The 24,804-nt window shown below is 39.5% G+C and overlaps 1 protein-coding gene across 1 annotated transcript in view; it reads right to left on the reverse strand.

The window, feature by feature from the left end:
- Positions 1-316: 316 nt before the first annotated feature.
- MACC1 (MET transcriptional regulator MACC1) overlaps positions 317-24,804 on the reverse strand; it is a 32,674-nt gene continuing 8,186 nt past the window's right edge. The window contains exons 2-5 of the mRNA XM_074573462.1: positions 13,318-13,432; positions 9,031-11,069; positions 6,474-6,662; positions 317-532 (exon numbers count right to left, since the gene is read on the reverse strand). Of these exons, the coding sequence (XP_074429563.1) occupies positions 317-532; positions 6,474-6,662; positions 9,031-11,069; positions 13,318-13,432 (2,559 nt within the window). The remainder of the gene's footprint in view (positions 533-6,473; positions 6,663-9,030; positions 11,070-13,317; positions 13,433-24,804) is intronic.

Raw genomic sequence — 24,804 nt, forward strand, 5'->3', positions numbered from 1 at the left:
AATGTAAACCTAGGCCCCGCAGGCTGAACTCAACCATGCATAGTTCTGTTTTTAAAACTGATCTCCACCTGAAAGTCAGTTGAATCAGAAATAGCTCCTTTTTGGAACCTACAGTGCAGAATTCAAGTCATTTTTGTTGACCTCATTAGTTGAATCCCCCACTCTTTTCTTATTTATTTGGTAGTCCTTAGCAAGTTCTGACGATCTGTAGCTGAGAACCATGGGGCATTCTGTCCTGTTCTGCAAGCATCACTGAAACACAAATATCAGCAGTACAGTTTCTCAAGAGATTTCCCCAAAAACATATTTTGGTGAACTATTCCTCTTCCTCTGTTTTGGAGAAAGCACTTGCCCTTAGCGCCTCCATGCAGTTCACAAGAATTAACGTTCCAGTTAACTCTCGCCACTGTTTTGTTACTGGGTTTTTCATTTTATCCAAGGCTGATTGCAGATCTTGCAGTACATCCCTGTAGCTGTCTCCATAATGGGCACCCCACGTGTAGAGAAAGTCATATGCAGGCTTCCACATCATCTGCAAATAAAGCAGAAAAAGAAAAAGAGTTTAGCTGCAGAAATTGAATTATTGAGCAAAAAATCTAAATCTTTCCAATAGTGGAATAGTCATCAAAAAGTAAATAAGTGTTTGATACCTAGCCTCACTGAAATGCTGTATGATAAAAGACATACTGATATAAAAAGTGCACTAACCTTACGTACTTCATTTCTATGAAACTCTCAAATTCTTAGAGGGGTAAATAATGGAAAGATAAATTCTTCATTTATCACCAAGTCGAAATATATCCCCGTCTGAAAATATAATTCAAAAAACAGGGGTGGAAGGAAAACACTTTCCTCTTGGTCATTTTCGCAATGCATATACCCAACAGCAGTTTCCCTATTTGGAGTTTGACTGGTTTTGATGGTAAATGCCTCCCTTTGTCTCATTAATCAACATCCCACTGTCCCCCTGCTTAGCCTGGAAATTTTAAACATGTTTCTTATCTTTACAAAAATGTCTTCTGGTAACAGCAGCAGGAAGATGATCTATCTGTAAAAACTCTGTTAAAAAAAAAAAAAAAAAAAAAAAAAGAAAAAAAAAACCAAACACTCCAAAAGCAAGACAGTCAAAAGCTTTAATAATTAATTTTTTAAAATCAGGACATGCAATTTAAAAAGCGTCCTGCAAGAAAGACAGGTTACCAGTGCTCCTTCTTTCAAACTACAATATGTTTATTTTATGCCAAACAAATATGGAGGAGATCCTTAGCAGGTGTGATCTGTCATTGATTTAGTGACATTAATTAAGCTATGACAGCATGATTCAGATACCAAGCTGGACACACATCTTTCGAAGTGCTGATGTCCAGAGTAAGTTTGCTCAGTTTACAAACACAAAGATTGTTTTCCCAGCTGCTGCTTTTCCAATTTTAACTTTGGTTATCCACTTTCTAGTTTCCCACTCATCATTGGCAATAAAGGTTTTGCCAACAGCAATTGGGTTAGTAATTGCATCAATGATACACAAAGCAAGAAACCCATCGCTTTCCTAAAAGGTTCTGGCGTTTGCTGTTTTAACAGAAACACACTTATGCATAGTAATAAAAGCATACAGACTGATGTGTGCACATTTTTATATACCTACACACAGAAGTGATCAGGAAGTCCAGATTTTTTAACATCTTTTTCTCTTTTAATGGAAAAGCAGTTTTCATGGTTCTGAAGGATAATTCAGCAGGAAACTGGTTATTTCCTCAATATAATCCTATTAATTTACAAATAATACACAACATAAAGCTCCGCTTCCTTGATTTAAGCTTTATTTACTTGATCCATTGAAGAACTGAGTAGCAGGAGAATTTTTTGCTCATAGTTCTGCGCTTTTCTCCACATTTGGGCTAAGAACTCTCAACTTATCCCAAGATTGATTCTATCATAGTTTCTGTAAACATCTCCCTCAACTTCTGCTGGCTTTGTCCCCCATTCCCAAATGGAAAAATCCATCAAACTCATAACCCCAGTAGCGTGTCTTGTAGTCTGATTAGTCTGGCTTCTGCCTTCAGTTTAAGATGTAAAAAAGTGCCTATGTTTTCAGTGCAGTTTCTCATTTTAGGTGTACAGAAGGGAAGGGTACCATCATTTACCTAAAATCAATGCTGCCTACTTCTCGCTTTAAGCAAGTCTATCTTAAATCATAACCATCAGGTTACAAAAGGAGGAAAGAAAAGTAGTTTGGTGGTAGGTGGGAAGAAGGAGAATGATGACTTCTTCCCTTTTATTAGACAGACTATGTTGAAAAAGAAGGTTTTAATGTACTACTGTAAATACTACGTATTACAATATATTTTAATGAACTAAAGCAGCTCACCACTGTTGTATTTATGGTGACACCAGAAAGTGTCTGTTCTTAGCTTGATAATCAAAGCAGGCAACAGGAGAAGCTGGGATTTCCTGATATTCTACTGCTGGCTATGCCTTTTCTCTGTCTTATGCTTCCTTTCCTTATACTCCTGACAGACCAGGATATTTGAAGAATTGGGGTACCACCTTCGGTCTTCACTAAAATATGAAGAGACAGTATGAAAAGATATGATGCTTTGAGTTATGCTGAAGGTCAGTCTGACACTGCCATCAGAGAATTGGCTGAAATGTGTTTAAAATACAAATCCTGCTTTCCTCTACTTTGTCACAATTGATTATTTTTTTCCCTGGGACAAAAGAAAAGAAAAAAGAAAAAGGGGCGGGGAGAGGGGGCAAGGGGGGTTAAAAGTTTATAAACTGGTCATCAGTGATACATGGTTAACTCAGCAATAATCTATGCCCTCACCACAATGAACTAACACTGCAAACCAGGCTTCTAAGGCAGATCCTTCTCCACATCCCCATACTTTAATGCAGTGGCTGAACTGAATTGCATTTGACTTTCCTGAATTATATTAAAGCAGATTTTCAGGCAAAACATTAAATCACTGCAGCATGCTGGGCCAGTCTCATCTCAGCTGCATGCAGGAGTTTTCCCTCTGCTCTCAATGCCTCTGCTGAGTAGGTAATAATGATACCTACATCCTCTGTAAAGTGATTTGGAATTTACTGATGAAAAGCACTTCAAAATCTAGGCACCAATTGTATGTACCTCAAGTTACCTCTGTGATCAACTGGGAAAAGACTTCTCCTACTATAAAAATATTAAGTTTAAAAGTAGAAACATTTTTCAGCCAATCAATTCTCTTGATGGGAGAACAGTCCTTGATGGGTAATGAATTGCTTAATGTTTTCAGATAATCCTCAATAATTAGCCAAGACGTATTACTCCCTCATCTGTGTTTGGCTTCCTATTTTCACACCAACAACTACTATCAATAAGAAAGCTTTTCCATTAGAAAACTCCAGGCTAGGACAAGGTGGTTTTAATCAGGGTTCTGTTATGCTTGCTAAGTAAATGTGAGGATCAGCAATCATTCTGAAATTGGTCAGACTAATGCTAACTTTGTAACAACGCTAGGGGCATCTCCACACAGGTATGAATTTACACTGCGTTAGTTGCATAAATTTTGCATCCCTACTGAACAACATACTCAAAACTTTATAAACAGAGTATTGCTTTCTCTATGTAAAGGTTCAAATTCACCAGAACACTGAGAAGTTCAGAGGTCAGAAGAAAGCACTGAAATGCAGTAGAAAATACTGAAACTCAAGGTTAGATTCACAGGACTGTGAGGATGCTGAGTGTTCACGTGAGATACCAGGGCTAGAAACATGGTGTGCTTTGAACTCACACCTGTGTGGACAAGCACTGGTACAAAGCTCACACGAAACCAATAAATTCCTCATGGGCCCATCCTAAGTCTTGAGAAATGACATAAAAATAGAGCAAAATTCTGATCTTTGATTGCTTGTTGAATGTTCTCTTGAAAAATAGAACATACTCTATTATTGGCTTTTTTATGATGAATTTGACTGTACTATCTTCTGGCAGCAGACACTGTCACTGAAAGGCAGAGGATCTTGTAGGTGGTTTATCATAAAAATAATGTAAAAAACTTTTGAAAATCAAAGAACAGAGTGTATGAAGCAGAAGATGGGCCTTATAAAAATAGACACACATTTAAAACAAAGTAAGCATACGTATTTTTTATATATTTATATATAAAACTAAATAGTTATGGTGCTGGAAAAAGAGTTTTAAGATTGTTTTTGTTCTGCTGTCTGTTAGCAAAGGAGAAAACATTTCCAAATACCATGAAGACCAGTAGAGTCACACATTGTTCAGATCTATAATTCCTTCTGTAGAAAGCTGGGGTTTTGTCAGAGAAACACAGAAAGCTTAGTAAGTAAAACAAAAGTCTAGGAAGTTAGGCAAGGCACTGCATAAAAGTTAAAAAACAAACAAACAAACCATAATGGAAATAACAAACATTCACATTCTGTTTTATTTTAGTATTTTAGAATAAGGTAGTGCAAAAACAGAGCCAATAACAGGGTGATTTTTTCAGTAAAGGAGAGTAGTAGACTAGGGATTGATAGACCTGAGAGTTTTATGAGAAAAAAATTTAATGAGAAAGGTGCATCCAGGCACAAGTAGTGTACCCAGAACAACTTAAAAAAAAATAAATACACAAAATAGCTCAAAGAGAAAAGCAAGATCAGAGGAGGCGGCAGTGTTTGCAAACAGCAATGATGATAGAAATAATTTTGCAGAAAAGTGCAGAACCTTGTAAGTAAATGTGTGGAATTTTGGTCAAATATTGATTAAGGAGGGAGAGTGGAGCATACAAAGGGAATAAGAGGTGGTGGTTCACGATTAGAGCAGAAATCTCTTGGTAGCTATCACCAGGCAGATAGAACTGAGATGAAAGACACTGGATTCAGACTATGGAAAGGAGGATATGTTTAGCAGGGAATAGGAAGAATCAGCTACAGGGAAAGAAAAAGGAAGAAAAAGTTATCTCAAGTAGTTGAGAACCTGTGAATGGGAAATAGCGATTCCTTTGGTACTAAGAGGTAAGAGAGAAGGAATTCAGGCTGGATCGTGAGCATTACCTGCAATAATTAGGGGATGACGGTACAGGCAGAGGGAGCAGAGCCTGAGTGTAAGCACTCAATGCAGAAAGGTCATCTTGAGCATCATTCAGCAATGTTTATCATAGAATCAGAATGTGTTGGGTTGGAAGGGATCTTTAAAGATCATCTAGTCCTGCAGTAAGCAGGGACATCTTCAACTAGTTCAGATTGCTCAGAGCCTCATCCAGCCTGGCCTTGGATGTCTCCAGGGATGGGGCCTCCACCACCTCTCTGGGAAACCTGTACCAGTGTTTCACCACCCCATTGTAAAGTTCTTCCTAATGCCTAATCTAAACCTACCCTGCTCTAGTTTAAAGCCATTGCCCCTCGTCCTATCACTACATGCCACTGCAAACTGCCCCTCCCCAGCTTTCTTGTAGGCCCCATTCAGGTACTGGAAGGCCGCTATAAGGTACCCCCTCTTATAAAAGACGATAATCAGGGTAACACCCAGTCTGGGACCTAGAAGTCATTGGCATATAACTCTGTGGTAAACAGTGGATCTACTGCATGCTTCAATGTTAAAGTGAGAGTAGAGAAATGGAGGAAGCAACTTGGCTGCGTGGGCAAAGGTGTGCCAGGAGCACGGGCTGGCTCTTGGCTCAGAGGCGCAGATGAGGGCCCACCCTAAGTCTTGTGGCATATCTGACATTGCGTAGATGCCATGGGTACCTCTGGGCACCTCAAATGGTACTAGAGATATAATTAGGCAGATAAAATTGCACTAAAATACATCTGAGAGGACAACTTGACTTTTATTTAGGACTCATACTTCTGTATAAGCAGAGTGCTTTACAAAGGAGGACAAATAGCGTGACCTACCTGACAAACTATGAAAGTAGAGCATGTATTTGCCGTGTTCATATAGCAGGACAGAAGTGGAATTGGTGTCAGAGCTTCCAACCTCTTGTCATGCTACCTAAGCTAAATGACCACAAATATTACACGGGCACAGAAAAGTGTTACTGGTGGCAGTAAGCTTCCTTTCAGTGGAAAGAACAAAAGCTGTACTGAGGGTGATTTGAAGTAGCTCTTGCAAGGACTGGATGGTCTTCCTCACTGTGTCTGAAATGACAGCGGAGGAGTGAATAAGATTGCCAAGAGGACAGGACAATAAGAAGGGACTGAAAATGGCCCTTGGGGTGGGAGTAAAGAGCTGAAGGTCAAGACAGAGATCAGGACGTCCACAGCAAATTAATTAGGCACAGTAACACCAAACAATTGGCCTCAAAGGAATATCTATATAATTGCAAACAAAAGTTGGTGACAATTCCTTGCATTGAAGGGCTTACAAATTAAATAAGGAGGCTGGACTGCAAAAGGGAAGAAGTGCACAATGCAAGGACAAAGAAAGGTCCCTGTCTGTGTTTGTGTGGAGGAGCAAGTGTGCACGCCCCATTACACCGGAGCCTTACCTCCAGAGCTACCACGCCATTTTTCCCTTGGTGGGGTACTTCATAAGCCTCGATTTGCTGCTTTGTGAGTCGGGCTAGCTTCTCCGCAAGCTCCCGCCAGTATTTGCCAAGCTTGACAGCTGAAGTCAAAATGATGGTGTCCTGGGTAAGACGTGCCACTAATCCCTGGCAATCTATTTTCAAAAGTGCCTGCAACAATCATTGTCATCAGTGTTCCTTCAACAGTAATTACAAACAGAACATTATCATTTGTTTTTATAGCACTATTCTGCATTTCTAAGCAGACAGAAAGGCTCTTTGTCTATTTTGTGTTCTTACAAATATGTAACTTTTTTTTCCCTACAAAAAGTGTTGCCAACAGTTTCACAGGAAAACTGCCGACAAGCTTCAGAAAAAATTAAGCTGGCATTGAGCTGCTTCAGCATTCCTGTGTCACATGGATCCTGCCAAGCTTACAGATCCTAAACGAAAAATATGCTTCTCCAACAAAAATATTTGCGACATCAAATTTAGCTTCTTAAAAGTATGACAGGAAACTTAATGAAGTTAGAGCATTATTATACTAAGGTGTGGTCCTTCATCTACTGCTTATCTGGAAAATCATTGATTACGTTGGCCGGCACCTTTTGATTTACTCCTCCAACAGAACTGATAATTTGATCAATATTAAGCAGAAATGCAAGCATAAAACTCTCCCCTCCCCCATACCAAATGAGCTTTTAACAACAAACAAATTAAAATGGTTCCAGGAGTGAAACCCTGAAATGCAGATACGTTGCATTCTCCTTTCTTTATTTGTTTGGATAAGAGCTAATGAGAAAAATAGGTTTGTTTTTTCTTCTCCTTAAATTAACAGCAAAGAGTTCCACTGAAAATGTTGACTTTTTCAGTGAAAGATCAAGAAAAAAATCCAGAAGTTTTCCTTGGTTTTAGATACTGATTTTTGATAAAATATCAAACATTGCTGCAGAAATCAGACATTTGTGTTATTTAATCGTAAAACATTTTTCTGTAAAAAAACCTCATTGTGAACCAGAACTTTTGGTAGGCACAGTACTGAGAAGGAGACTATAGTGTACAGTACCAAATCCCCCTATACTTTGGCAAAGTGGAGACAAAGTTGTTCAGTTTGCCTTTGCTCTGGTAGTCAAGAACCCTATTAAACATAAAAATAGGAGATTTATTAAAAGAAATAACCAGTAAATTCTACCCAAAAGTGACATGGGTGGTATCCAGCTTTAAGTCTAGCTTTACAAAGACAAGAACCTGCATCGGCATTTCATAGCTCAAGATCATATGCATCTCAATAAGATTAAGATTGTTAATCTTATTAATTTAATAAGATTGTTAATAAGATTGTTAATCTTATTATGCCCCATCTTTCGCCTGTTCTGTAATGAACTCTGTTTCACTGTATTCAATTAAAAGTTTGGATCATTTTCACCTTTAACTCACCCCTCCCCTTTTTGTGCAGAGACGTGGCAGACTAAACTGTACTTCACACTTGCTCAGTTTTATTCCACACAGTTTAATGCAGTCTTAAGAGTTGTAAGTAGACACTATTACCAAAATTTTCTGAATCCTTCTGAAATTGCTGTCAGCACTTCAAAGGGCATGTACTAGTCATGAGAAGTAAACCCTGTTAAGGTCTGCAATTCAGGACAGTCAAAAGGCTTTAGATGAAAGGCTACAACGTGAATTTTTAAACACCCACTTTCATAATACTTCATTTTTATAGGAGAAATTTAATTCTCTTTTGTCCCTAAATAGGCTGGTAGACTTTTCAGTCAGAGCCAAGAACAGTACTGAGTAAACATTAACTCCACAAAAATTAATTTGCACACAAATTCATAAGTAAATTAAGATGGTACACAATGAAACCTATTACCTGGAAGCATTTAGACTAAAACTACTTTTGATTCACATGTAACAGCATTGAATCATATAGAAGTTGTCCAGTGACTTACAAATGAGGTCCATGAAAATATATATTGAAATATTTGCAATAGGACTTAAGTTGCTACAACATTGACTATGAAGTTGTCATGTAGATAAAATACCTTGTCTTCAACATGTGGGTCAGGATTTCCTTGCTTTAAAAATACAAAGTGAACTTAGACATGCACCTTTATACACAAGATATATAAATAATGGAGTTTCCACACTACAAGGTTAGTAAATACTTCACAATGGGAATGTGAATTGCTCAGGGGTGCAATTTACCATGATGAATTCCATGACAAAAGACAAAACTATTTCAATCATGGCCGTTTAAAAACAAACAAACAAAAAAGTCAACTCAGTCACTCTACCAAATGAGCAAGGCTCCTGGAACGTTTACAGAACACTGTTCAGAATTAATTTATGAAAGTATTATTCTTCATTAGAATCTGGATGTATTTTCCATCCACAGGTGTCTATAACTCTTAGTAAGATGTTCAGGTTTGTAAAGATTCCCACAAGGGTGCAGGAACATTTTTTGTTGTTCACACATTACTACTGAGTAGTTTCTTGGCAATGCATTCCCAATAACCAAGCTAGTTCATGCAATACTTACAACAATGAGCTCATAAAGAAATAGTCTTTTTTTTCTGTTCGCGTGGCAATCTTCCTTCATCCTCTTCACAATGTGCGCTACTCTCTCTGATTCTTTGTCAGCAAGTGTCTCATTAAAGTCATCCAAAGACAAGTGTGAGTATCCTAGCACCTCAGCCAAAGCTCTCCAGTCATAAACACTCTCTGATACTGTAGACAGAACTACAGAGTAGATGTAAGTCAGTTTTTTGAATGGCAATGCAATTTGTTCAACGAGATTCCTGGTTGTTAGCTCACTATCAGCAGTGTCCATAGCTTGTTCTTTGGAAATCACTTTAATGTTTTTGCAATGTACAAGACCAATCTTTTTTCTGAGAACTCCTACATACCACTCTTTTATTTTAGTTTGTCCAATGGCTTTTACTTTATCTTCACCTAGAAGTGCTATTGTGTCCCCTTTAAAATATTCTAGCAAATAGTCAATCTTATTTTGACGTAACACAGTTTTCAAAGCCACTCCATATGTATTAACACTCAAAGTTTTATCTTGAAACTTTGGATATTTAACTGTTGGTATTAAAAGCAAAGGCGCAGACTTGATTTCTTTGCGGTTGTGTAAGCGCTTTGGCTTATTGATAATTCCACTTAATTTTGGAGCTGGATCAGGAGTCGTAACATGGAACTGCATTACTTGGCTACTTTTTAAGACTTTAATCTGAACGAGGAAAACAAAGAAGTGCATCTCCCTACATCCAAGCATGGAAAACAGGAATTGTTGGCGGACCATTTCACCAGTTTTCAGCTCTTCCTCTTTAATATTTTTGCTTTGGTCTTCCAGCTTCACTTCAAAATCTGGATCACAGGATACCAAAGAAATGTTTAGATCTTGTGGCTTTTCAAGCAGAAATGTATGTTTTCCCCACAGTTGAAACACAACAGGAGGCATACTTTTCCCCCCCTTTTTTATATCATAAATTGTAAGTTTTCCTGGAATGTAGTTGTGACCAAAGACTGTAAAAACTGCTGTAAAAGATGGATGAATATATTTGGGACCATAAATTCCAACTGAGACTGTTCTATGAACGTAGTCCCAGACATTAGTTGCTGGAGGCTGAATTTTGTTTGCTTGTACAGCGATCACCGCATACATCACGTGACTTAGGTCCGTTAGCTTCACTTGTATGGTATCTTGATAAGTGTAGCAATTCTCCAGTTTCTTAAAAGGCCCTTCTTTATTGAGACTAAAAAAACACACAATATCACTCATAACTTGGCTGAGTGGATCATTCTTCACTTTAGCTGCAACTTTCACCTCTAGGAAAATAGCTTCCTTCGTGTTGAGGTTGCTCAGTGTAAGTTCTATCAGAGGACTTACGGTGCTAGACATTTCATTATTAAATGATGATGGAGGGTTAAGGATAGCCTTTAAACCAACTTCTTGGAATTCCCCAGGTAATACATGGCCCACAGGCACGTGAATGTTGATATCTGAGTCAGGTAGCTGTACTGAACCCCCTTCATGATTCAGTTTACAAACCACATGAATGTCTGTAGCTTGCGTTTGTGCCCATCCAGGACTATGGCTCATGGCTTCTAAATCTAGGCAAGACCGGGTGAGTTGTCGGTGACTCAACCAAGCCATCTTGTAGGCTTCACGGTCATTTTGAAGCCACGTCATGTCTGAAGCTATAGCTTTTTGAGGTGGTGTCTTGCGAGGATTAAATTTTCGGTTATCAACAATATCCAGGAAGTCAGAGACACTCTTGGATCGTCCAGATCTTCTCGATGAAGTCTTTCTTAGAAGACAATCAATATCTAGCTCATCACCTGAGGAAGCCAAAGAATCCCTGTTGCTAGAAACTTTGGAGAACAAATAGGGTTTTTCTTTTAAGATCGAAAGGTATTTGTTATTTTCATTTCTATTTGAAACAGCTATGTCATGTACGAAAGGATTGGAGGCTGATAGTTCATTCCAGAAAGGATTAGTCTTGGAAACAGCACGGGCATGTTTGAATACATCAGACCAGTGAATATCCAAATCCAATTTACTTTCATTGACATCTGTTTAAAAGAAAAAAACAGAAGCATTTCCTAAAGCACAGCGTCTTGAGACATTCCATTAATTTCCAACTGATAGTCTGTTAAGCTAACGGGTAACTAAATTTATCCTCCTAAAATACATATAGATCATTTGTATATTTCTTCTTCAGTTTTTTAAAGAGTATCAATATTGATTGCTAAGTAGCATTAAGAATCTTTGTTAATAGAAAGAGTGCTAACAAATTAGTGCTGAAGGATGTAAAGCATCTTCTGTGAAGTGCTGATCATTATCAATTACTACAACTATTAACTGGCACCAAGTATGCTATGGACCCTTAAGGTTTAAATCCTTCCATTTCAGTAATTTTTGGCTTCTAACAAAATGCAATGGATTTCTTGCCTTTCTGTCTAATTCTCTGCAAAGATTAAACAACTACTGTTTCATTTGTCAAACACTGTAGACAGTACAGATAAATGCATTATTCAGGATTCCTTTTCATGCTAGTGCACATGCATTTAATTGATAACAGCACTCTTACAATTTGTGTCAGTGTGTGTGGAATTTGCTATACTAGCTTTCCATTAAAAAAATTCATTGGTAAAATTTATGAGGTCTTGTACAATTTGAAACTTGGAGAGAAATGTTTTTGTGGCTACTAATTTTTCTGAGATCACCCTTAAATAGACAAATAAGGGTGTAAAATTGATATTTTAATATGCTTTCTAATAGAAATACTCATTATTAACAGTAATGTCTATTTGTTCTGAAGACAAGATGTTCTTATTTTTTGTATTAATATGTGTTCACAGAGCTGGTTTATAAGTTGATCGAGACTCACATTTCCAGCAATGAATAGACTATCTGCAAGTTTTTGTGCTAAGGGCTTCTATTACTTCAGTTTGCTGTTATTTTTCTATATACAGAGGTTATACCATCCCTTCTTTCTATATCCTTGTAAAGAATTTTAATTTAAGTGGGAAAATTCAGCATTTCTATTCTTTCGGCAAATCTATATCCTTCATTATTGCACTTCCCATAATACCTTCCATATCCATGGTTACTAATTATTGATCAACTGCAAGAATGACAGTGCTTTCAGACACACACAAAATATTTAAAATTTATTACTTTTCTTTTTGTTTCATTTGTCAAGAATTGTGACAAAAAGCCAAAACCACAGTTCCAAAAAAGTCACAATTTGGAAGAACCAAAGTGGAATTTACCTGCTTCCCAGGTGCCCATCTGGAAGGCTCTATCATTGTCTTGACAAGAGCCTTCCCGGTGAGCTGTCAGGGGGAGCAAGCCCAGGGGCAGCATCTGCCCCTCTGGCACCCAGCCTCGGCCAGGGCCACCAGATGAGATTGGGCTGCTCAAGCACCAGCTGAAAAGTCCTTTTGTTTCTGCCCACAGGCCAAAAGCTTTCCTTGTGCTGTGATGCTATTACAGTCACATCGTTTTTGTCTATTAAAAAATAAATTAATTAATCCCAAAGGAAACATTAGGGTTTTTTCCCTACCCTAAAGGGCATGTTTCTATATGAAAAGTCTGAGCAGAAAACTCTGGTAGAAACTGAGTCATTAGGTTGGACACTTTCTCATGTCAAGGTAATACACCACATTATTGGGGTGCAGTAGGTTAGCGAGGAAATAATTCCGGCTCCTGAACTCACATAGCAAGTGCCAGGCCCGCCATTACTCACATCTGCTACTGGACAAAAAGCTAAGAGAGTGCCTACCTTGTGGAGGGGAATGTTTTCTTAACTTTTGGGCTAAAACAGCAATGAGGTTAAATCAACTTTCTTAAGACTCCAGTTTTTAAACTGGGCTAACTCCAAAATTACCTTGCCTTCCTGGTTCTTAAAAACCTAAATAATGTAATTTGGCTAAGAACTCCCTCTTTTCCTCATCTCAACCCCCAGTGAACATACTCTAAATAGCGTTTATTTATGAAATGTTAACGATTCCAGCTCTCCCTCTCAACCTGCCCAACCCACGTTTGTTATGGCAGTGGACAGAGGACTTCTCAGCAAGTTTCTCCTAGGGGACCTTCTGACAACACCTTGTGTTTTCGCTCCAAGGACATATGTGACGGCCTGAACAGTGCAAACCACACCCCAACTAAAAAAATGAAAGGAAAAAAAAAAACAACCAAAAAAATGGTCTACAGGGGTTTTCAGAGTAGCTATGGCTCTTGGCACTACTGAGAGTTTTGCAAAAATACAGGCTTTAGGTGGAGAGCCTTAGTATGGAAAATAGCAAAGAGACATACTGTAGCTGGCTGAAGGTGTTCGGTCATCCACGTCAATCAAAGTCCCCTCTGACCTGCTCCGTGGAATCTCTCCACTGGTTAGGGAAGCTGTTCCACTACTGGAAGTGTTTTCCTCCTAGGAAACAGTTAAACATATAAAATGGCAGCAAGTATGCAATTTGAAAAAGGGGAAACTCTTGAAGAATAATTATGCTTGGTTCCTGTGATGTGACACAAACAACAAAAAAAGTGAAGTTATGTTTTATGAGTAAATTTACAGAGTCTGCCCAAGAGCATCACAATCCTGAGTGAGTCTTACCATATAATTTGCAGCAAAAACACCAGATGCTACAGCTGTAGTACAATACAGTACCTCAGTCCATAGTGAAGCCCAATAACTCACATAATTAAGTATCTTGCAATTGGAACTGATCCAATTGTGTGATAACTTCTGTTCAGAAGGTCTTGAATAATTTTTTTTTTTTAAATAAACATCCTAATTCCTGTTTTCAGATAAGTTTGACCACAAACATTAAAGGGGAAGAGCTAGATCTGTACCTTCCTTTGCCAATTAATTTAAAATATTTCCACCCTTTCTGCTTTATTATTCTTCCTATTCTCTTCCCCGAGAGAATACCGGGTCAGATGTTCTTTCTGTTCTGTACAAGAATAACTTGAAGTGCCCTTCTGCAGTGCCCGTGCCAGCACAGCAACAGCCCAAGAGAGGACATTCAGGTCTCTCCTCTTCCTTGTTCTGGCTACAAGAAGTTCTGTTTGGTTTTGATGCAGTTTGCACATGGAGTGCACGTGCACGAGCCTGACACGAGAGCTGTAAACCAGATGCTGTGGTTGAAAGAGAGAGGGTCAACAGCAAAGCTATCGCCAGGGCAGGGCAGGAGGGGCATCCCTCTGAGGCAGGCAGTAGGAGAACGAACCTCTCAAGGTACCACTGCCCAATGCTGGTTTTGGCTGCCCAGAAAGGGGAGTTGCAGGTCTTCAAAGGAGCATTGGGTATCCTACACCCTGAAGTTACTGTGTCCCAGAAACAGAAGCTGAAGGAAATAAAACATTTTAGACGTTTTTGTGCAGGAGAGCTCATTAAATCAGTGCCATAAACCAAGGGATCATTTAGTGATTTTACCAGAATCCTCTCACTGACCCTATACATAGTGAAACAGAAATGCTGATGGGCAGTAGAGGCTTTAAGACATATGGTTAAAAAGAAAAGAAAAACCAAAACACCAAAAAAAAAAAAAAAGGAGAAGGGGTAAAAAACCCAGAAGTTTTTCTGGGTCCATCCACAGGATACAATAGTCAGCTTTGTTCAGGAGTCTGAAATATTGTAGCCTGCTGCTTCTGCAGCAGCAAATGCAGCCTAAGCAGATCTCATTTTACCATCTTTAAAATAAATTTTAAAAAAAAATTTAAAAAAGATGCATTGGGCATAGTTTTACTGTGGCTGTAAGAAAAAGGAATCTTCAGTTACAGTTCTATTAGGTGAGTTATGGGAAAAGGGAAGCATACCTTATATCAAAGAGTTACTGAACAGAAACTGGAAGTCGGCTCTCTGTTTCCATTGCACAATGCAATGGTTTAAGACATCTTTTCTTTCCCCACTACAAATGTGGGAAGAACAAAAAGTACCGATTTACAAGAGCTACCTTCAGCTAATGGCAATCTGCTCAGCTGCTGATTTGCTCTCAGGCAGGACACCATGCTGAGGTCAGGCTGAGCCTGACAGTCACGCAGCCGCGCCGCTGTCACGGGACTGTACCAACTTTCAGGTTCCTCTGTTACCAGAAATCTCAGGTGTTGGCCCCAAAAGCTCTGATTTCAGGTGGAAGTGAAAACTAGCCTCCAAGATGAATATTTTGTGGCTTCTGCTATTAATGCCCTACCGGAATCAAACTGGAAACTAAAATACATCCTTAATCCCAACACTGTAGTTCCAAGATCAGACATGCCACAACTGTATAAAAATATCACCGTTCCCTCCATCTCTAACCAGGGACAGTATCTTTGACAATGTGTACTGATTCCTTCAGAGGAAACCATTTTTGCTTTCCTGCTGCATCTCAAAATGGTGAAAAACTGAACACACTGTAAGAACATGCAAAATTTTTATCTTGGGCTTCTGCTTCAGGGACTGGGGAGGCTTAATCACCAGTGTAAGGTATCCATAGTCTAGAACTCCAATAAGTGTACAAAAGGAAAGTCTACTTTTTACAACACCCGTGTATTTGTTGCCAGTACTAATCTCTGATGACTTATTGATCAATTGACATACCAATCTAAGAACAGTTCTTTAAATAGTTAAAAAAAATGCAATTATTTCAGCAGCTGTCTGAAATGTGAGGCAGTAAGTAAGGATGAGGAAAGGGCACAAGAGCGCAAGGAGATGCACAGGGGCTAAAATAGGAAACCCTGGGGGACGGGAGAGGGAGAGAGAGAAAGAAAAACAAATTTCTTTACACAGTGGGAGTATATTGACAGAGACATGACAACAAGATTGCATATAGAAGTTTTATAAATGCTAAGAATTTCTGCAAACAGAACAAGCCATTTCCTAAAAGTTCCCTCTGGGAACTCCTTAAAACCTTCACCTCTAGCCTGGCACAAAGACAGAAAAGGCGGATACTGAAAAGGAAAACCACTTTCAAAAATAAGTCATGCCTCCCCCCGTCCCCACTCTGAAAGAATTCTTTGGTATGAGAGCATGGTGAGGGAGCCCTCGTGATTTAGGCATGTCTTCAGGCAAGCCAAGAAGAGGATGAGAGAAGGGGGAGATATAAACATTCCTGGGCAAAAGATGACCACATTTGGTCAGTATGTCAAGGGATGTGGGAAATGCTGGGGACAAGCTGTACACACGCTATTGGGTACCAGGCAACGTGCCTCCTGAACATGATCTGACACCAAGGCTGTGTCCCATCTCTCCCATGTTCCAGCCTTAGTGCTGGGAATGCATAAATCCCCAGTGCCTTTCTATGAGCTTAGGAAAATAAGAAAACCCAATGCTCATCCTTTTCCATGGGTACATTCTGTGATATAATAGCATCCCAAATGAAACTTTTGATAGAACAACCCTATTAATTAGGAACTTACCTGGACAAATCCAGAAGAACGATCATCCACAAGAGAAGAGAGACGAGTGCATGTGGGATATAAAGCCATGCTGATCAGTGGCAAAAGGGAAAGGTATGAAACCCTTTTGCTGCAAAAAGAGGGAATTATGTATAGGAAGAATCAGAAGCTAAGCTTTTCATTCGCTGTAGCTACTGAGTAAGAAAGATGAAAACTGACAAACGCTTAATGGTGCAAAGAATTATCTGACTTGATGGCGTGTCAGCTCACAGTGTGAAGTGAGCAGGGAATGAAGTGAAGAGATCGGAAAGAGACCAGCTACGGAGGTGACCAGTGACTGAACCTGAGTGACTGCTGAGAGATGTGGCGTTTTTCTGTAGGAGAGCAAGAAACACTTTGCCAGGTGCACTCTGCTGTTCAAGCCTGGTGGGCATTGCTGGACCCATAAAAGCAAGGGACTCAGGATCCAGAGTGCTGCTGGCAGGCACATTGCGGCACTGTTACAGAGGAAGAAAAACACATTAGAGGAAGAAGAAAGTCTCAGGTAGAAAGTTCAGCTTCACAGAAGTCAGGAGACAGGCTTGCTGCAAATTACATTCTTGCTGCATGGTGAAGCCTCCAGAAATCTCTTCCAGGTCTTTTAAAATTCAAGTGCACTTTTTTCTTTTTTTTTGGTTTTTTTTTTTCTCTTTCCAGTCTCTCTACCAAAGAAAACATGTCCTGCTGTGCTTAAAATAGTGGTAAGGAAGAAAATTAAAAAAGCCCACATGCAAACACATGCCCACTGTCTTTGCCCTCAAAAATGAGAGGGAACACATTCCCTTGTGTTTTTAAAGCACCAGCGTCCCAGAGCAAAACACTAACAATTTGCCTTTCATTCAACCTTAACCCTTCTTCAAAAGCAGGGTGTGTTAAAAGCAGAGCTCTCCTGTGGCAGCGTCTCCCTACAAACCTCTACGTGCACCTTAGACAGACAATACTACTCAGCCATACCATTATTCACAATGATTCATGGCCTTTGTATCCAGGGGATGAAGTTTATGCATTTGCAGAGAGAGGACAAGCAACACAAGCAGGAGATGCACCGCATTCCTCTGGCTCACTTTTAGCTGTCATGGGGAAAAATGACTTGCTAGTTATATAGGCTGGGTTGTTAGACTTACTTTACAAATTTATTTCTGAAAAAGGAGCAAGGCATATTCACCGGAATGTTAAACACAGTGTTCCTGATCTGACCAAATACTGAGTATACTGAATTATTTAAATTCTATTAAATAGAGAGAAGAAAAAGAATTCTAAAAAGAAAGCAATACACAGAAGAGAGATGGTTTCAGAAGGCCCTAAACATCACCATCAAATCTAAAACACTGCCTGTTCTCAGGAGATTAACATGTTTCTAGCTAAACATTAGTTACAGTGATAGTTAATATTTTAACAGTTCCTCAGTACTTGTGGCCTGGAACAGCTTTACGCAGCTCAGAGTTTGGTGAGAGGCAGCTGGACACGAGTTTACTGATCTTTGATTATGGGGCTGAACTGTAGCTAATGGCAGTACAGGAGGGCAAACGAAACCGTCAGCTGAAGTGATAAACTCTCTGACTTGTTCTCTCAGCCTGGTGCATGTGAGGCGGTCAAGAAAGTGCAGCTGTATCTCATTTTGAACAGAGACAGAAATAGCTCTTAATGTTCAACCTCGAGAGATCTCAACCCTTACCTTCCTAACGCTTGGCAGCAACCCTAATGCTTTAGTATGACCCTATTACTTGTCACTTTGCCTATAATGGTAGAAAGGCATGTTCAATTGATATATCTACTAGTTTACTCTCTTGTTTAATAGTTGCCAAGTTTGGTACCTACTTTTTCAATGTTCTGAAAATTTATCACCCTGTGGGAACTGTAGAGCCATTCACCCTCCTTCCTGAGCCCCGGGTTTAAGCTTTCTGCAGGCCCCAGATATTCCTGCGCTACTGCTTGTAATGGACGTAATCGTTCCTCGTAATACTTCACCTGAGCTGGCATTAAAGGGTAGAGCTAGTAGTCTCAGCACAACAAAAACAGGACTTGAAGTGGGTCATCCTCTCAGTAGATTTCCACAAGTTCACAAGGTGGGTTTTTACAGCCTCTGCTCAGCTCTGCATGACCCAGAACTGACTGCTTCCCAGCCCCATCGGGGAACACTGTGCAAGCAAAAACGACTATACTATAGACGCTCCCTCTACAAGGCAAGAATCCTTCCTTCCATTCCACACACCTACGCTTCTAAAATTGCTTGTTGTGAGTACAAGGGCTAGAGCATTTATTTTCAATTATAAACTTTACATTTGGGAATATTGCTTTCCGGAAGCCTCAAGAATCTGTAGTCAAGTTTTGATGTTGTCTTTTGGGTTTCAGCTACCACTTTGAAATAATCCATGGTTTCTCTTTGGCCTCAGGAAAAAATAAATATGTTGCCTTCTACTTACATTACTAAGTATCTTTTTTTAAGAACAGGAAATGGAAAGTAAAGATGTCACTAACAAATTAGTGAAAAGATCCAACTTTGTACTATTAAATTGTAGTATTTCTTCTTTTTTGCTGAACAGAGAAAACTTAGAAAACTAAAACGCAAGTTTATTAGCTTAATTATTCTATGAACTCATTTCCTTACCACCTCTCAAAAGCCTCTAAAACAATAATAGTTAAAAATCACACTGAATTCTCACTTAACCATACCTACCTTGGAAGCACAGCTAGTTTCTTGACTTTTGGAGGTCCTATGAAAACACTTCTGGCTCCTTCACAGAGATTACAATACTACAGGCTATTACTGACTGTGATGCCAACAGACTTATTCCTTCAAAATGGGTGTTGAAAATACTCTGTAAGGAACACCGTTTATTTAGCAGTTTCATTAAGTGGTAAAAGTTTCCATTTCTAGGTGCCGCAAGTGTCTCAGTGCCGCCATAATACATGCAACATTGCAGAGCAAAGGCAAAGCCTCTATGTACCATGTTCTGCATGTAAACCAGAGCCCTGCTGCCCCTCCTCGGGTGCTTTTAATGCTTGCTAGGATGAAACAAAAGCCTCAACTGTCAACATTTTTGAACAACCTAGAGGAGTGGGAGAGACTGGGAATCTCAAAATCTCTGCTAGCTGTTTATATCCTTGTGAGCTACAGCTGTGATACCGGGTTTGTAAGTACAGGATGCCTCCAAAATACTCAATATATTATTTTGTTACTCTGATTTCTTCTTCTCTTTCTATTAAGTTAGACTTTTACTCAAATCGAAGCTGCATGCAGAAGTTACACTGGGGCTTTAACTGAGCAGCTTACCTGTCAGGGCGAGTGGAGATAAAGCCTTAGACACCTGCACACTAGCTTGGCTTAGAGATCACTCCCAACTCTGCGCAGCATTTATTATGTTCTTCCCCAGGAAAGGCCCATGTCTCTGCCTGTTAATGCCAAAAGTCAGCTTTGCAGAGAGACAGATATGAGCTGTGGTCTGTGAGGGCAGGAAGCAGTGGTGGGGGACAGAAGTAGCAGTAGCGCTAACTGTAGTGAATGATTTACAATCTCAGAGCTGACTTCAAGGATAATAAAGGAAATTTGTTTTCTTTAAAAAGCAGAAAAGCCTTTGTATGCCTCAGTCACAGGGCCATGACAGGGGAAAGAAAAAAAAAAAGGGCTTCCACTGTCCAAAAACTTGATTTTGGCAACATCTTACCGTTTAACACTCTTCCAGTTAGATATAGAAAATAGCACATCTACTGTCCACCCAGAAAGCGAGTAAAGGGTAACAGTTTCCAGACAGTCAAACCCAGGTCAAGTAGCAAAGTAGTTCCTCATTAGGAACTGACAATCAGGCACTTAGGAGTTACATGTTTCACTGAAATAATTACTTTTAAATTTAAGGGCTGAGAACAAGCAGGGGAAAAGTTCCTCTTGGCTTTCAACATTTAAATGTCTCACCCGGTCCAGTGAAGTGACAACAGAAATCCTGCAAGAGCTGTGCTCTCTTCACAGCGTCAGGGCAAAGCAGAACGCACCAAGGAACACACCTGCAGGGAAGGGCCAGTGTTTTACTTGCTCACGGCTCTTAAAGTTCTTAAAATTATAATTGTAACTAACATTAATAACAGATTTTAAGGACCTGTATCATCTGGGTATGTTGCAAAGACATAGGATGGGGGGTTTTGCTATTCCATGCTAAAAACAATATAACAAAGCGATGTGGCTGACACTCCAAGACATCAGGACCTAGTCTTGAGCATCCAACTGTAGAACTGAATTGCCTGTCAGTATGCTGCCTGGATACTGATGCTTTATTTTGGACAGATGTAGACTGAAGATGTATGAGCAAAACATGCAATGTAAACCTTGAAGTGAATTGAACCTGATATCCAGACACATACAAGATGCCTTTACTCTTCTGATGTTCTGTTTTCAGCAAACTGAGGTGAGCGCCTGAAGAAAATTCCCAGGGACACTGCAGTGTGTTGTGCTTTTGATGAGACAGAGGACTAGAAAGGTCTCTTTCCATAAGCATGACAGACTTTTGCTCTAGGGAAAAGGAAAAACACATCAGAAAGCCTGCCCTGTCAGGTGGGCCTCTTTATATGGAACCACTTTGGTTTGGTGTTGGTTAACTTGGAGGAGGGACAAAAACAAAAAAACCCCAAACCACAAGACACCCCCACCCTCACCAAAAATTAGTTAACATGAAGACATACTTGAAGAGTTTGTTTACAATGTTTAAACTATGTCAGGCAAGCTTTCAAAATGTATAAACTAGCCAAGAAGCAATCTCAGTTGTGTAGGGCATGAATGGGGGGCAGGAGAGGGGCACAGGACAGGACTCAACTCAGTCACTTGTTCCATCTCTCCTGGGGAATATAAAGGGAGATCAATGCTGAGAGGGCAGAAATGACAGAAGGTGTGTGACACGTGACCAGCTCAACGTGGGGAAAAAAATGAATAAAACAGGCAGCCACCTGTGTTGGGAAAGTAATTCCATTAAATATGGTAGAAGAAAGTAAATCCATTTGGCAAGGACTCCTCTGGTTGTCATTAGAGGTTAGTTTACAAAGTTAATAACTGTAAGCAAAATCATTTTTCACTGCATCCACAAATTACATTTTGCTCTAGTTGACTGACCACACAACAGACACAGAGAGTATGTAACAGCACAAATAGTGTGTTTGATAGATTGTGATAATATTTACAAGGAAAGACTGATACCCATTTTTTGTGTATTGATCTGTTTTGACTGAAGAACTTGTTTAATAGTCCTTGGCACTTTAGGAACATAGTGAAGAGAGCATCAGAGAGAGAGTCTTAATCATGGGGACACTTTCCAAGGTATACCGCAGAAAGTGCACTTTTTCTTTGTTGCTTTTTATGGCAATTATAGTCCCCACAGTTTGGTCAGAACTCTTGTCCAAGAGTGTGACATCGTCACATTTAAAACATTTTTTCTGTGTTGCTAATAATAGGCTGAGCTGTCCATTAAGTTACACCTGCCAATATTTTAAAGTTATTTTTGACACTGTAATTTTGAAGGGAAGAAGGGAGGGGAATTCATAAAAATGTATTTTGTCCTCTAAAAGCCAAACCCAGTACCTCTCATTATATTGCAGACTCTCCCTTTACATAGCAATTATAACATGCTTTTCACAAGCAAAAAACTCTCTTATTTCTACCAAATGGGATTCATGTTTAAATTGATAGTTTCTCTACTAATGAAGGACATTTGAATCTCTGAATTGTGCTTTTAACTACTTATTAACAGCATTGTTAACAGAATACTTTTACTGAAATAATATGACTGCCAGATTGATTCTAAAATGGTAATGATCCAGCCACAAAAATGAAGTCAAAGGAAGATAAACTTCCATGCAACATCAGATCCCATTTAATAATCCACCTCTGATGACAGAAGACTACATATTTCAGAGAAAGAAGTAAGAAGACCTACGTATGAAAATGAGGAAGAGCTGCTTCCAGTATTGCTGGTAGTTTTAAAACTGAAATAGGAGTGATTCCATTTTTTTAAAAAAAATATAAAATACATTAGTCTACAGTATCACTGTGATCTTCTTGTAAAGGAACAATCAAGTTCAAGAATATTTGAGTGAACAAGTTCCCAACAAATTACATGCCCTTATGTGCCTAAATTTAGGTCTTAAATCTAGCTGCCTTACAGGCTCATTGTTTGAACCGTCTATTCCTACCTGCTGAGAAGACGGCATCTATACTTTTGTTTGTTACTTTTTGGTATGGTAAGAAGAATAATATGTCCATTCTCATCTATTTTTATGCAGCAGTTAAAAGTCACTCTTCAAAGATTTTCTCTTCTCATCTTTTTCAGAAGTGAAATTTAAGAATTGTGTGAGAGAGTTGTTCCAGGTCTCCTCTTCCTCCAGTCCCGATGATCTTTATCCACCTTAATTCTCTCCGTTGCATCACAATGTCCAACTGTCTTTCCAGCAGCAGTTCTCCCTCTGGTGATGCATACCGTTAGCCTGGATGCAATACCTCCATAGAAAGCTCATTTTCCCATCCAGGAAAACCACTCTATTATATTGCAATGCATAGTATTACCCACTGGAAGCATTTTAAGGATGTGTATTCCCTCATCCTGCCTCCCTGGAGGGCTCAGGGGCAGAAATCATTTCTGAGGTTCTCACCAGCCAGTTGGCTGATGTCCAAAATTGATCAATGAACTGCTCATACAACAAATCAGAGAATTGCCCCATGTCAGCCAAGGCTATGCTGACTTTAATCTCCCATTGTCTCTATTCACCCCCAAAAGCAACAGCGCAGCTCCAGCTTGCTCTTTCTAACAGCTCTACCCCTCGGGCTGCTACAGGCACCCTACTTCCCCACTGGTTCCAGCTCCTCCTTCTTAGCCAACATCATTGACTTTTGAGGGAAAAAATTGATAAAGCAGCTGAGAATGCTGCAATTGCTCAGGATTACCATGAGCAGGCACTATACACAGATGGGTGCCTACCCATTCAAGAAGTTTCCCTGCTCAGCTCTATAACATCTTTCCATGCCATTTGACATGAAAAAAGCACTTAATGTTATTTCTTCTTTGCATTTAATATGACAATGGTGAGAAGAGAAAGGAGGCATAAAGCTGTTGCTTCCTTCTTTCTTATTTCCTTCCCTAACACCACACAGGTGCCCTGGCTAGGACACTGTGTTAGAGATGTGGACGGAATTAGCAAAGGACAGAGAATGAGGGGGTCAGTGGCTCAAGCTCTATAATAAGGAAGACTCTCCACTCAATTCACACATCAAAGTGGGGGGGAAATGAAAACTAATCCCTAAATTATCATAAATTTCGTCCCTTTATACACAAAAATGGACAGTTTAGTTGAAGAAAAATTTTCATCTGCCCCAACAAATCTGGCTGATACTCTTAAATAAAAATAATGGCTGGAGCGATGCAGTTACAAATTGCTCAGAAAGTTGGACAAAAATTGAACTTATCAAATTCCCAGACAGTGCCTCTCAGATAACCCTGCAGAAAATCTTCAGGAAAGTGATTCAGAAATGCTGTGGATTATACTTATTTATTCTGCCTCAGCAAGCTTTACTATTTTTCACCACAGCTGAAGTTATTGCCTTTCTAGCAGAAGCGGAGGGCTGCAGATCAGTAACTCCTAGATACGATCACAGCATTTCAATATGATATCTCCAGCTTCCCCTCTAGTCTATCCCCCACAACTCCAATCGGTCCTGCACTCCTTTAAGAATTTTTACATGCAGTAAATCAATTTCACTCATATGGCAGTCTCTGTAAGAGCTGGACACTGTCCAGCCTTGTGAAGATCCTGGTGTCAATCCTTTGGCTTGCCTCACCCATCACGGATACTGCACATGCTCATCTTCCAATGTCACATAGACTAAGCATGCTTGGTGTTTTATACTATTAAGTCTCCACAAAGGTCGCAGTTCTTTGACTTCACTGGCTTCCTACACAGAAAAACCCTGGGCATCATTTTACTGCAGCATATGATGCTCCATTCGCTAGAAAGAATAATCACCTGGTACATGAAGTGAAACTGCTATTGTCAGGCTACAGAAGTAAGTTACAGAAAATTGATTTGAGACTGCTACGATATTTAAACATCATGCGAAACCACATTAATTTCACAACTATTACTTTGAAAGAAAGTTTTCATGCACTGCAGAGTAACCTTTGCTTCAGACAGAAAAAAATGAGGTACAAGGTTACAAGAGAAATAAGCTGAAATCCAGACCACATTTATAACAGCTTTTTAGTACTTTGACTTTCCTAGTTAGGAACCTGAAGGAACCTGCCATGTGTTGGCTCCCAGAGTTCAGCTTATTCAGCAACAACTTCAAAATGTCAACCCTAAAGAAACACTTTTTCTGGTTTCATTTTCAAAGTTTGCTGTCCTTGCTCCATTTGT

This window comes from Larus michahellis, chromosome 2, assembly GCF_964199755.1.
Source record: "Larus michahellis chromosome 2, bLarMic1.1, whole genome shotgun sequence".
Taxonomy (NCBI): domain Eukaryota; kingdom Metazoa; phylum Chordata; class Aves; order Charadriiformes; family Laridae; genus Larus; species Larus michahellis.